The sequence below is a fragment of the Hirundo rustica genome, chromosome 19, assembly GCF_015227805.2.
Source record: "Hirundo rustica isolate bHirRus1 chromosome 19, bHirRus1.pri.v3, whole genome shotgun sequence".
Lineage (NCBI taxonomy): Eukaryota > Metazoa > Chordata > Aves > Passeriformes > Hirundinidae > Hirundo > Hirundo rustica.
Window position 1 is genome coordinate 3,221,912 of NC_053468.1, and position 13,904 is coordinate 3,235,815.

General features: G+C 54.5%; 1 protein-coding gene across 1 annotated transcript in view; it reads left to right on the forward strand.

The window, feature by feature from the left end:
- The first annotated feature begins 2,031 nt into the window (after positions 1 to 2,031).
- LHFPL7 (LHFPL tetraspan subfamily member 7) overlaps positions 2,032 to 13,904 on the forward strand; it is a 58,957-nt gene continuing 47,084 nt past the window's right edge. The window contains exons 1-2 of the mRNA XM_040082679.2: positions 2,032 to 2,319; positions 12,278 to 12,416. Of these exons, the coding sequence (XP_039938613.1) occupies positions 2,032 to 2,319; positions 12,278 to 12,416 (427 nt within the window). The remainder of the gene's footprint in view (positions 2,320 to 12,277; positions 12,417 to 13,904) is intronic.

Consider the following 13,904-nt stretch of genomic DNA (forward strand, 5'->3'; position numbering starts at 1 on the left):
CATGGGAACGGGAGGGTTGGTACCTGTGCTGAGCATTTCAAAGAAGGGAATTCTCCCACGTCCCAGCCTGGCAAAAATTAACTGCTTTTATTAAAACATTGCAATTCCTCCCTGTCTCCTTCCACTGAGCACATTCCCAGTGAGGGAAGTTTGTTCCTCTGTGCCTGGGCGAAAGCAAGGGGTGAAGAGTGTCTGCCTGACTCTCAGTGTGTGAGTTAAAACTCAAGGTTTGAAGTGTAAAATTGGGGTTAAAAGGTAAAAAACAGGTTCAGTCCCAGCAGGGAGAGCTGTGTTTGTGACCTGCTGCTGCAGATGTGCTGGACAGCAGAGCTCTGGGAAGCAGCACTGAGCAGAAGAAAGCAGAAAATTCCCCACTCCAGGTGCTGAGCTCTTCCCAGCCCTGCCACAGGCTGCTCCTGCAGGAAAGGAGCCTTTTCTGCAGGGCTCTGGAGCCACTCTGGAATTATTCTGAATTAGCGAAAGCAAATGGGCTCGTTGGCACCTCCTCTCTGCCCAGATGGCATCGCAGCGCTGTGTGGGACTCACCTCAGATGACCTTTCTCCAATCCACGGCGCTTTTCCCAAGTTCTTGGCCGTTCTATGGCATCATAAATACTTGAAATTAATAATCTAATTTAACACCATCTTCTGTTTGTCCATTCTTCTTTTTTCCCCCACCTTTTGCTTTTCTAAATGCCTCAAGGAGTACAAGAGGTGATGCAGCACATGATGGCAATCAGGTATTTCTTCAAACCGGGGAAAGGGGTGAAAAAACAAGGCTGAGCGTGATTTTGCCCCTTCAGAACTTTCCTAAAGTCACAGGACGAGCAGCATCCGGGGCATGTCTAAATACAGGACACAGACACACGCCCATGAAGGCAAAGCGCTGCATCCAGGCAGAACCGCAGCGGGTTCCCGGAGGCTTTGCCCGAGAGTTCAGCTGGAGGAGCGGATGATTTGCTATCGCTGCCACAGCACTCCGGCCGCACGCCAGGAGAGGGTGCCAAGCCCCCGGCTTCTGCTGCCGAGATCCACACGGGCTTCCCAGGACTCGGAGCCCTTTCCAAGCGCTGCGCCTAAAACACCAACCAAAGCACCCTGGATCTAAAGGAAACCCTATATTTTTATTATTTTTTTTAACCAAAAGCTGCCCAAATGTCTTTAACTGTTTCAGCGCTATCGGCGCTAAGTGCCCGAAACCCAGCCGAGGACATTAGCGCAGGATATTTTTTTTTTTTTTTTTTTTTTTAACCACATTTTAAAAAGGATCTGATTCTTTATGCGGTTGATGGACGTGGGACCGCTCGGGGGAACAGCTGAGCTCTTGGAGATCGAGAAAACCTGTCAGATCTGCGAGGCACAAACATAAGACATCAATCCGTGCTGCACCGTGAGCTTTAGCAGGAATAAAACCTGATCCTTGAAGTTTTTAGAATGACTGTTATAAAAATCCATCTGCACTGGGAGGCGCAGCTTTTACACCTCAAGTAAGCGCAGGCTCCCGGGCAGCCGCTCTGCCTCCAACACCTTGGAGAAACCCCCGGGATTAGAGGATAACACTGCCCGAGCGAGCAGACACCGAGACCTCCCTGGCACGGAGGGTTTAAATCCCCCGCGCGGCGCCACCCGCGGAATTCCCCGCACCCCGCGTTGCCCACGCGTGTCCCCGTCCTGGAGAGCCGCAGGAGCGGAGCCGCAGGAGCGGAGCGGCAGCATCGCCGTCTGCGGGCACGGAGGGAGGGTTAAAAATACCGCCGGGAATTTACCGCAGGAACAACCCGACTCTTTCGGGGCCGCTGCGCATCCCGCCGCGGGCAGAGAAACGCCGTGAAACGCCCCAAACCCGTGCGCGCAGGTGACCCCGCTCCCCCCGGCCCGGATTCCCCCCGCCCGCCGCGGGTGTCGCAACCGCGCCCGTCCTCAGCCGCGCCCCGCGGGGCGGGCGGCGCAGGGAGCGCGCAGGGAGCGCGCAGGGGCGCGGGCAGCGCTGCCGGCCCCGCGCCCGGCCCCGCGGGCCGCCCCGCGCCGCCGATGCTGTCGGTGCCGGTGCCGGTGGCGGGCGCGGGGGCGGCGCGGGGCGCGGGCTCCCTGCCCCGCCGGCGCACCATGTGCAGCGGCGTCGGCTGCTTCTGGGCGCTGCTCTCCGCCGGCCTCCTGGCCGCCTGCGCCGCCGCCTTCCTCTCGCCGGCCTGGCTGCTGCCGCCCGGCCGCGCCGCAGCCGGCTTCGGCTTGCTCTGGCGCTGCGCCGGGCCGCCCCGCGGCTGCCACGGCTCCGCCGGCCCCGGCGGCTTCGGAGACATCCCCTCCGGTTCCTGGCAGGTGAGCGCCTCCCCGCCGCGGCACCCCACACCGCCTCTCCCGGGCTCACCCGGCATCCCCCGTCAGCTCCCCGACATCCCGCCCGGCCTTCCCTGGACTCCCCGGCATCTCCCATCACCTCCCCGACATCACCCGTGTCTGCTTCTGGCTCTCCAGCATCCCTCATCACCTCCCCGGCAGCCTCCCCTTGCTTGCTTTGGGCTCCCCCTCGTCACCTCGTCACCTCCTGGCATCCCCCCAGACCTGCTCCAGCCTCTCCAGTATCTCTCTGTTCTCCTCACGTCCCTAAGATCCCCCTGTCATCACCCCAGCGTCCCTTGTCCTGTCTTCCAGATCTGCTCCAGCATCCCTATCCTGCCCAGAGCATCCCAGGCATCCCCTGCATCCCCCGTGCTGCCCTCGAGCATCCTCTGCACCTCCCCGTGCTCTCTCCAGCATCCCTTTCATCCTTTGCATCCCACCCGTCCGAGCATCTCCTCAGCACCCCTTGGGTGTCCCTGTGGGGTCACATCCCTCTTTGGGATGCCTGGGCTGTTTTTGGGGTGCTGCACGGACCCCCCGGTGTCAGCCTGGTGGTCAGTGCAGGTCCCGGCCGTGGCCCCGGCAGTTCCGCGGGGCTGACCCGGCCGCCCTGCCCTGCCGGGGCCCCAAATCCCCCCTCGCTGCCCGGGCAGGCTCCTGCTGTGTGTGCGGGAGGGACTCAGAGGGAAGCTGGAGAGGTTTCTGTGCTTCCCAGCGGGGCGCTGAGCATCACTCGCCGGCTGAGTTTGAACCGTGCAGGAGGGAGCAGGAAGGTGGCTGAAACTGCTGCTCCTGGGACACATGGATCCAGAAATGGAGCCTGGATGTCGGGGACCGTGGCTGTTCCCTTGCCCGACCGCCCGGAGTGATGCCCTCGCCAGGTTTTGGGAAGGAAGGAGGCCCAGAGCTCCCCGCTCGCCGCATGGGGCCAGGGCTCGCTGCGGTGTCCCGGGGTGACAAAGAGCCGCCCGTCACACTGGGTGTGTGCGGGGACCGCACAAAGCCCGGCCCCGGCATCCCACCGCCCGCTCGTCCCTGTCCTTTCTCCCTCCCCTCCCTTCATTCTTAGCTTCTTACCGCGAGGTTGTGAGTGTGAAATCCCCGCCTCTGCTCGAGACACGCGGGCTTGGACTCGCTCCAGGTCACAGTGAGGGGGTCCCCAAACCGGGGCTGAGGTGGTGGCTGTGCCGGGCACAAAGGGTGGCAGCAGCTGGATTTCTCAGCCTGCCATGGAGCTGCGCTGTTATCTCTCTCAGGACACCAGGTCTGCGTGTGATTGCTTAAATCCCATCGCGGTCCTTAAAATTGGCATTAGAGACAAATATTGTGAATTGCAAAGAAAAGAACCAGCTGTATAAACTCCTTCCTATTTATATAAAAAGGTGCAAAAATGCTCTTGTTTCCATGAGCTGGCCTTTGTTCAGATGTTTTTGCAAATGTGATGCAGATAAACGCTTCCAAGTAATAACAAACTTTAAAGATAAGAACGAAGCTGGGCAGTGACTCATTTGAACGAGCTTCAGCCTCTGAAAACAGCGAGATCCAGAATATAAAGTAGCACAAAGTGTCTGAGGTCCTGAGCTTGGGCTGAGGAAGAGGTGAATAAGCACAGCACCGAGGGGAGCTTGCAGGGCATTTTGGTGTCACTTTTATTAATGCCACCCAAATAATTAATGAACAACGACCAGTGCAGACTCTTTCAGGAGGAGAGTGCTCCTTTACCAGCTTTCTGCCATGAAGAGGGGGAGCATACCTGTTGTGATGGTTATTTGATGGGCTGGAATAGAATAAAACAGTCCTGACAGCTTTGCTGAGGCAGGCGACAGCTTTGGCTTTCTTGCATGAGCAGCCTCCGAGCCCACACGCCTCGGTGCTCAGCACGGGGGGAGCTGGGAGCCCTGACCACGAGTTCAAGCCGGAGATTTCTCTCCGTTTTGGAGAGATGGCTCATTTTTCTTTGCTTTCAGAGCCGTGACGTTCATTTCCAATCTTTCAGCCATCTGATGGGCAACTCTCTCTTTAAATGAAAGCCCAAGGTGGACAGGAATCTGGGAGCTCCTGGAAAGAGCCTCCAGCGTTTGCTGAAGTGCAGTTTGCTGGCAGGAGGGTGGGAGCTGGAGCTGCCGGGGGCAAAGGGACCTAAAACTAATGCGGGGCTCGGGAGCTCTTCTAGAGTGAAGCTGGTGGCACATCTGGGGATGCTGAGCACACCCGGGAGGGTGCTGAGCACACCGGGAGGATGCTGAGCACACCGGGAGGATGCTGAGCACACCTGGGGAAGGTGCTGAGCACACCGGGAGGATGCTGAGCTCACCAGGAGGGTGCTGAGCACACCCGGGAGGATGCTGAGCACACCTGGGGAAGGTGCTGAGCACACCGGGAGGATGCTGAACACACCGGGAGGATGCTGAGCACACCTGGGGAAGGTGCTGAGCACACCGGGAGGATGCTGAGCTCACCAGGAGGGTGCTGAGCACACCCGGGAGGATGCTGAGCACACCGGGAGGATGCTGAGCTCACCAGGAGGGTGCTGAGCACACCGGCAGGATCCCACCCGCCCGCCCGCAGCCGGGATGTCCATCCCTGGGGAACATTGTTCTTTTTGTTTCCTGTGGCGTGCAGGCTCGGTGCTGCTCCAGTGTTTCCCCGCTCCAATGTGCCGATTTGTTGGAGGGGTGGGGGAGCGTTCAGTCCTGCAAATGATCGTTAATGCCAGTTGTGTGTGCACTTGGGGGATTATGTTAATCATGCTACAAATGATGCTTTGAATCATGTCTGGAGGTTAATTAACATGCCTTTCTTCTCTTAAGAGGGCCTTCATGTCTGCTTAGAGTTGCTGGCTTTTTTCTGCTCCCTTTCATAATTACTTTGCAGCTCTCTAATATCATGGGTACCTTTAATTTAACCCTGTCAGTGCTGCCGGGGCTTTGCACTGAGCTCAGCATCACGATGGTTATTTGATGGGGTGGAATACAATAAAATATCCCTGATGGCTGCAGATGGACAGGCTGAGACCTTGCAGGGGCTGATGGAAACTGGTGAGGATTTGGCTGGAGCCAGAGAGGAGAAAGGATGAGGGACATCCCAAGGTGTGCAGGTGTCCTGGGGAGAGGGGATTGCTCTTGGGAGACCAAATGGAAAAACCAGGGGAACTTTTGAGCTCTGAGTGGTTTCATTGCATCTCACGACTTTTCTTTTATTTTTCCTGGTGCCAGATCACTGTGTACGTGCAAAATAGTGCTTCATCCTCAGCTAATTTATTTTCTCTTTCAGTGGGAGCATTTGGCTCATGGGTTCCTGTCTCAGTGCTACACTTCGGAAGCTACTGCTGCCACATTTCAATTTTCTATTTTTATTTTTCCAGATAGTCTCCAATTATTTTCAGGCTTTGCCAAGCATGTAATCTAAAATAACAAAGAAGCTGATCAGCCCATGATATTCAGGTTAAAACCACATGGACCATTTGCCTATGGAGGTGGTGATGCCATGCTGGAGCACAGCCCAAAATAACCTGCTCTGGACAGGGGGGAGGCTTTGCCCAACCCCAGTATTTCCTTGAGTGGGTCTTTTCTGGGTTTTAAAGCAGGACTTGAAAAGATCCAGCAAAGCTTAATGAAAATGTACAATAAACCTGCTTACCCTTTTATTAAATCTTCATTGCTGGTTTCTCAGTGCATCAGTTCAAGCCCGGGTCCCTGGTGTCACCTGGGGTTTGCCCACTGGGGCCAGGTTTGCAGAGAAGTTATACAGCAGCCTCGGTCCCAGTGAAAAAGAGGGTGCGGTGCTCGTGGAGATGGGAAGAAATCTGTCACTCTGTGGAAAATCTGTCACTCCTCTTCTAGCACAGGTTCTGAAATTAGGGAGAGATGCAGTGTGACCCGAGCAGGGACTCGTGTGTGTGTTGGCTCTGAGAGTCGGCTCTGCCTCCAGAGTCGTGTATCAGGCCAGCACATTAACTTGGGATTATCAGGAAATCAACTTTTAGCTCCTCATCCTAAGAACTTCCCAAGAGACCGAACTCTGCTTGCCAGTCCATTTGATTTTTAATTGCACTTACACACCCTTGGCAGAGCTGTAAGCGCTAAATGTGAGGAATTCTTGACATCACCACCTTCATGCACATTACCCCAGAGCAGACTTTATCTGCTTTCAGCAGCCACCCAGAGTTTTCTGACCTACATTAACAGAAATGGTGTTGGGGAAACCTGTAATTCCTGGGCTGTGGCCCCACATTTCAGTGCCCAAGTCACAAACCACCACCAGGACTCTCAGCTAAGCTGGGCTGAAAGGGGTGCTGAGACAGGACCAGCTTAAGGGTGGGCCATGGGAGGTCAAGTTGATTGAAAATGCAGCCAGGCTGCTCTCAGGATTAGTTCTGTCCGCGGCTCTCAGAGGGAGAGGGAAGCTGCTTTGCATGAACAAAGAGGTGGTGTCAGCCCCGGCGCTGCGGGGCCGAGCTGTGGCCGCTCCTGCCAGCGCTGGTCAGGTCACACGGGGTCACTGCCCACATCCCCCTCCTCAAAGAGCAAATCCTGCCCCTGCCCCTCGGAAGGGCATCCTCAGAGGCATTTTGGAATGAGCCTTGCGTTTCCCCTTTGGGGGGGCCCAGAGCAGAGTCTGGCACAGGCTGGCAGGGACATTTTGACAGTGACATTCCTTCTATCCTCCCGAGGCTGCAAATCCCAGTCTCGCCGGGCTCCTCCTCTGGCTTTGTGAGGAAAAGCCAGATGGGCGAGCTGTGTGACCCGCGGGGCATTCCCTGGCCACGGCCGGGCTGCCAGCGCCAGGAAAGGGCTTATCCCAGGGAAGGATAATGACAGAGTGAGGGGAAGTAGGGCTGATCGGGTACCCAGCACAGTGCACTGCTTGCTGCCTAATTAAAATTTCATTAAGTTGGTTCGAATCCCTTGATGGAGGTCACAGGCACACCATTGATGTGCTAATGTCTTACTTTCCCCCTTTTTTCTGTCTTTCACTACTATCCATCATCCTCTTAGATAAAGCAGTGCCATTAGGAACTGCTTTCCTGCATCCCCAGATGCAATGGCACCGAACGAGAGACAGCCATAATTCATCAGACATATTATCTGTCTCTTATTTTCTCTCTAATTAAAAAAATGCCTTCCTCCCCCCCGACCTGAATCAGTTTGGGCATTAATCCCTCTGGTGTTCTGTTGAATGAGCTGGTGAGCTGGGAATTGGAAAAGTTGCCTGGAAGGCCAGGACTGGCTGAGCTTTGTTTTAGTGGAGGTTGTGCTGAATTTTGTGCAAGAGCAGCTGAATCTGGGCTGGGGAGAGACACTCCCTGTGCATGTCGTGGTGTAGGCAGGTCCCCATCCACCAAATCCTGCCTTTGAAGGGGAAGAAATGAGGGCTGGAGCCTCCTCTGCATCCCTGTGGCTCAAAACATTCCAAAACATCCCAGCTCAGGGGATTGAGCCATCAGCCACCTCCCGGGTGGCATCACACCTGGAGCTCTGCGTTCCTGCCTGCTTTGGGGATGGGGTAACAGCGGGCACTTCCCAGCTCTCCTGGGCAGGGATGGCTTTTTCTAGGAGCGGGATGGAGAGGGGAGATCAAACAGGCAGGAGAAAGCTCTCAGATGGTGCCCAAAGGAAGGGAATTGCCGGGGACGAGAAGCCGAGGATGTGTGGGATTCTCTTCCCGGCCGTCGCTTTAATGCCGCCCAGATGGCGAATGTTTGTTTCTGTGCCTCGTGTGGGGGAAATACGAACGAGCTGCGAGGCTCCATCCGCCCACCCCGGCACGCAGCGCCTCCCAGGTGGAGATTCCTGGATTTACGGACATCCCCTGCCCGAGGAGAAGGCAGAGGAGGCTCCTGCCCGCCCCTGCATCGCCCTCCCCAGTGCTGCCAACATCCCTGCAAATCCCAGAGCTCGGGCCCCCACTCGGCACCTCCATCCAGCACTGATTTGGGTTTTTAACAAGGTTAAAATCTTGGTCTCCATTTGGTTTCTGCCTCTGCAGGTGCAGCACTACTCAGTTTAACCCCAAAACATATTCCCATAAAGAATATTTGATCACACAGAGCTCTGGTAGGAAAGGGTTGCATTTAGAAATGAAAATGGTTGGATTGATTTTGCCACCTCCTCTCTTACAGTTGACTTTACAGTTTTTCTCCAACTCATTTGGAGTTTCTTATATATTTTCTCTCAACAGATACCCCCCAAAAGCCAGACACACTGCGACCTTCACTTTCTTTATCTCACTGAGCTCGTGGCTTTATCTCCCAGTTATTTAGGGCATTTATTTTCTGCCCCTATTTCCAAAGATGCTGAAGCATCTGGGCAGGGTTGGAACACCCCAGCAGTCTGTAACTTTGCCCTCAGCCTGCTGCTCTGGGTATCACAGGCCCCATCCAGCATGGCAGATGTTGGGGGTGGTCAAGTCCCAATTAATAAATTGCATTAATAAACTAATGTGCATCGTGACCCAGTTCATAGTGATGGCAGGAGCTTGGGCAGGTTGGTTTATCTCTTCTGAACCAAACACCAGGTAAATTTTCTCAGCACTAAAAACCTGGGCTGAGTTTATTTTCCCTTCCTCCTTTAATGCTGAGTTTCAAAGATGAATTAACTTTAAAAAAGTTTTCATTAGGGATATTAAGGAATTCTTCCCAGGATGGCTATTATGTGACATTTTAATTTTGATTTTTCTGGTGAATGAAACAACAACTTCAGCAGATTTATTGCTTAGTGAATGGCCCAGCCATGGCATGTGTCAGACCTGTAAAACACTAAAATAACGGGCAGGGGATTGTTGTTAATCGGAATTTATTACGCTACATAAAGGCATATTTACAGTCCCACCAGGGGACGATTAATTTGTTTGGGGATAAACAATTAATCTCCCCGGGAGTGGGAGCAGAAAATCTGACACGGTTTTATGTCTTTTTCCAGTGTGGCAGAGGCAGGATTGCTCACAGCCTCCCTGGGGCATCTCCCTGGCACTACCAGGGGTCAGCGATGCCCAGGGATGGACAGCCCTGCTCCTGCCTGGCAGGGTTTGCACTGGGAGCTGAGCTCTTTACTGGGATAAAGGGGTTTTTTCCTGCCCTGCCTGAGCTGGGCTCTCAAGGCAGCCTCCTGCATCCCTGTTATTCATCCCCACCCAGTCTATTTTTGGGTTTCAGCCTTTGCATCTGTTTCCTGCATCCTCTCCTTTCTGCTCAAGATGCAACAGGCAGAAACAGGGAGGGGAGAGCGAGAGGTACAGCACAGTAGCAAGGAGAGAATTTCAGCTGATATTATTTGGTACCTTTGCTCCATGGACTTCTTCAAACTTAAGCCTTCTTATTTCTCATTGAAATCTCTCTGATCTTTGCAGGAACAACTCCAGTACAGGGCAGGAGCACGTGGGATAATTCCCAGCTGAGGCCCTGGAAAGGTTATGACAAAAACAAAATTTCTGGTTTTCCAAGAGCACATGAAGTGTTTTGGCAAGTAATGCCAGCACACACCCAGCAGAATGTGGGAGCCAGGCAAAGAGCAGTGGGGTGCCCTTTCCTACTGTCACCTGTTTTTGGGGCAGCTGTGCCCCTGCCACCCCTCCTGCCCCCCGGAGCTGCCTGGCAGCTGTTCAGTGGCTCAGCATTCCTGGCCCACATGGCAGAACCCAAACCTCACCATTTACCTTCACCTATTGCCCACAGGAATTTTCTCCCATTTATTCACGAGACCTTTGTTCCCTTTGCCAAGGCCTAGCTGGATTTGGTGGGGTTTTGTGCACATCAGGACGCTGCCAGCCCCGAGACCCCTCAGTCTTGTTGCCAAACCCAGCTCCCAAACCAGACCAGCTTTTTGCCAGTTTAACACTCACCTGCATCCATCCTGTCACTTTGTCCTGAAAAAGACCTTCACACTTCTCCATGGGGATTAACAGTCTGAGCAGCTCATCAGTTGTTTCCAGCAGGAACTACGAGTTTTTTAGGGGATTTGAGCTACCACAATTAAGGAGAACCTAGATCATTAAAAATAATATGCTTCACACAAGAGAGGAACCAGCCTACTTCACAAGACCCCTTTCTGCTGAAAAATTCATTGCTCTAAATAATTAATGGTCCTTGCAAAGGAGGGTGATTTGCCAGGCGGAAGGTAAAATGCAGACTCCAGGCAGAGGAATCCTTTTTTTTCTTATGAATCCAGATTTCCTGGCCATGCTGCTGCCCTGGGAGCAGTGGGGGAGCAGGGCTGTGGCTGCTTTCCCCATGGAGCCCCAGGCTGGAAGAGTGTTACCCATCCCATCCCATCCCATCCCATCCCATCCCATCCCATCCCATCCCATCCCATCCCATCCCATCCCATCCCCCATGGGTCCCTCCTGGTGTAGGGACAGGGCAGGGGACCCTGCTGGGGGTGTCCCAACCCTGTATCTTAAGCTCTGAAGCAGCACTTGTGTGTTGAGGTCTCAGGAAGGCTCTGGAGAGGAGCAGATACCCCCGCTGGAGCAGCCTCTCCATTCCTCTGGGTTGCTCTTTGCACTGCTGCTCCTTTTGCACTGCATGTCAGGAATTCATGTATCGCTGGGACAGCATTTGCATTGCTCCGTGCATAAATAGGCTCTGAATAAGAAGCTGATTTCCCTTCACTGCACAGCTCCAGGAGGAGCACTCACACCAGGGTGTGAGGAGGTGCCCACGCTGCCCTGGCCTGTCCCTCTCCAGCACCAGTGTGTCCCTTCTTGGAGCAGGACCCTGCAGGCAGTGGCTGTCACCCAGCACAGTCCAGCTGCTGAACACCAGCTCAGCAGTCAATAACAGAGGTGGATGTAGGGCAGTGCCAGACCTGTGGGACAGCACCACTAATGGAAAAGGCTTTTAGCTGTTTGGATCCCCCATTGGCATCCCAGGGTAAATCCAATTCATCTTCCCCCCTAAATGGTTCCTGCATTGTAACCTCTTTATAACCTCTTTGGTGAGGGGAGGTAAATGGAAACCTGTACTGGGGGTTGTTTCTGTAACCACAGCTGCTCAAAAGCTCAGACAGAGGGGGAGAAATAAAAAAGGAAACCTGTGCATTGCTAACCAGAACATCTCACCAGGACAAGAGGGTTGGACAAGGGTGGAAGTGGGAGCTGACCTCCCCAGAGCAGCTCCCACAGAGGTTATAAAAGCGAGGCTTTTCAGGAAGATGGAAGTGAGATCTGCCTTGGAGCCGTGCTGCTTTAGGGAGCTGAGGCGGGTGTTACTGCAGGGTGACTCACCAGAGCCAGCAGCATTCCCTGGAATTTGCTGGGAAATGACAGCAGTTGCTGTGGCTGCCGCAGTGCTGGGCCTGAGGTGTCCTCACGCTGTTTGAGCGCTGTCAGGAGCTGGGTGCTGGAGCAGGAAGGTGCCCTCACTGCCCCCGGCCACGCCGTGCCACTGGCTGGGCTGGCACGTGTCCCTGCCGGGACAGTGTCCCTTGCTGCCAGGGCCATCCCCTGCAACGGGGACAGAAACAGCAACAGTGCAGTGATTGAACACCTGTGCCCAAGAACGAGCTGTTTTGCTATGAATTAGTGCTTTTCCCAGTTTTTAGCCTGCCATGCCAGCAGAGCTGCAATGAGAGCAGCAGGGGGATCCCCAAAATCCCCGCTCATTGCCAGGCCTGCTGAGGCAGGTGCTGTCGTGAGATCCATTTCAGTGCTCAGCGGAGGCACTGACACATCAGGGACGTTAATGGCACTGGTCCAAGGACATGGCCCTTCGTGCATGTCATGCACTTGCAATTGTCACTGTGGCCCCAGTGCCAGTAACCCCTGGGAGCAGGGGAGGGCTGAACCTCAAGACTTAACGGTGAAATTAACCAACAAAAGGTGGAAGAGAAAAGGTGGGAGAAGCCGCCCATGCCAGGGCTTCACTCCCCACTTCCAGAGGGGGATTTCTGGGGGCTGTGGTGGCGGGGTGACCTCTCTGACAGCCCCTGTGTCCTTTCAGACGAGTGCTGTGCTGTGTGCGGGCGGCTGTGCCCTGCTGGCCCTCAGCTCCCTGCTGGCCATCGTCGCTGTCCTGCTGCCCGGCGGAGCCTGCGAGCGCCGAGTCTGCACCCTGGCTGGCTACATGCAGACAGCAGCAGGCAAGTGATGGGGTGGAATCTTTGATCTTTGGGGTGGAATGATGGGGTGTCCTTTGGTGGCATCTTGGAGCTCAGCAGCATGAGGAGTTTGCAAACCCTAAGCAAGGGTGGGAGAAAAGCAAGTGGCTCTTCAGTTTAGTGATTGCCTCCTGCATTCATCATAAAAGCTATTGAGCATCACCTCCAAGCAGATACAGAGCTCTGTGGCAGAGCCTGGGCTGCGCGTCCCACTCACAGCCCCCAGCTCAGGATGTTGTGTAGGACAGGGGGCCGTGGTGAGTGTGATCAGGCTTTCTGCTGCTGCACCTCCTGGGGTCCAGGGGAAGCTCCCTGTGAAGTGTCCAATTCCATCTTTGCAGGATTTCCTTCTCTGAGCTTTATACCTGAGACTGGGATTGCCCAGCCTGTCCTGTATCTCCCCCAGGCTCTCCACTCAGCCCTTCTGATGCTGCATCTGCTTAAAATTCCATTGCAATTGTCTGTGCTTCTGCCTCGGGAGGAACAGTGCAGAGGGAGCGGGCAGGAAGCTGGGGAGGGACAAACCCACTGGAGATTTGTCACCCCTGCAGGGAGCCACGTCCCTGAGTGTTGGACCAAACCACCTCACATGGACATGAGCCAGGACAGGAGATTAATGCCCGTTCATGTCTGTGCCCGAGAATAAACTCCTTTCCTTGGAGAAATTCTCAGGGCTAGCCAGGCTTTGTTCTGTGCCTGGAAGCATTCAAGCCGCTTTGAGGGGAAATCCTGTTACATGCTCTCCTCTGCAGGGCTCATCCCGTGGGATCTGATTCAGGACAGATGGAGCAGTACAGATTTTAGCCACGGCTGCTCCAGCTCAGCCGGGCTGTGGGTCCACAGAAACAGCTGCTTGTGCCTGTTCCCCTTCTGCCAGTCTGGAGATCCCCTTCTCTGCTGGCTGGTGGCCAGTGGGACCCCTGGGTGTGGGGCAGAGGCTGGAGGAGCCCTGTGGCAGCAGATCCCAGCTCCAGGGCCCTGGGAGGTGACTCAGGGTGGCCTTACAGGTGATCTCCCCTGCAGGGGATAATTGGGGTAAAAAGGGTAACCCCACATTACCTTTGCCTGGGAGGTGGCACGTCCCTGCTTCTTCTGGAGCAGATACAAAGCAAAGGATTAGGAAGACTCCCTGGAAAGGAAACTGTGGCAGATAAATACAAATGAGGCGCTGCGAGGGGTTCTGGTAATATTGAACAGGCTGTAAATAAACTGTAGGCTCTAAGCGTTATTGACAAATGAAAATTTACTGGGGACGTTTGAGCAAGCTAATGGGTTGCTTTAAACCCTGGCATTGCCTGCTAAGCATTTTGTCTTGTGCTTTTTAATTTTGTGCACTGTGGATTAATTCCCATTCAGAGCCAGGCAGCCCTGAGTCAACAGAATTAAATGGTTTAATGTATTTGGATTCAGAAATGCTGCCCCTCCATAATTTCTCTCCTTGTTCCTCCCTCCCTCCTTAGGAGGAAGCTT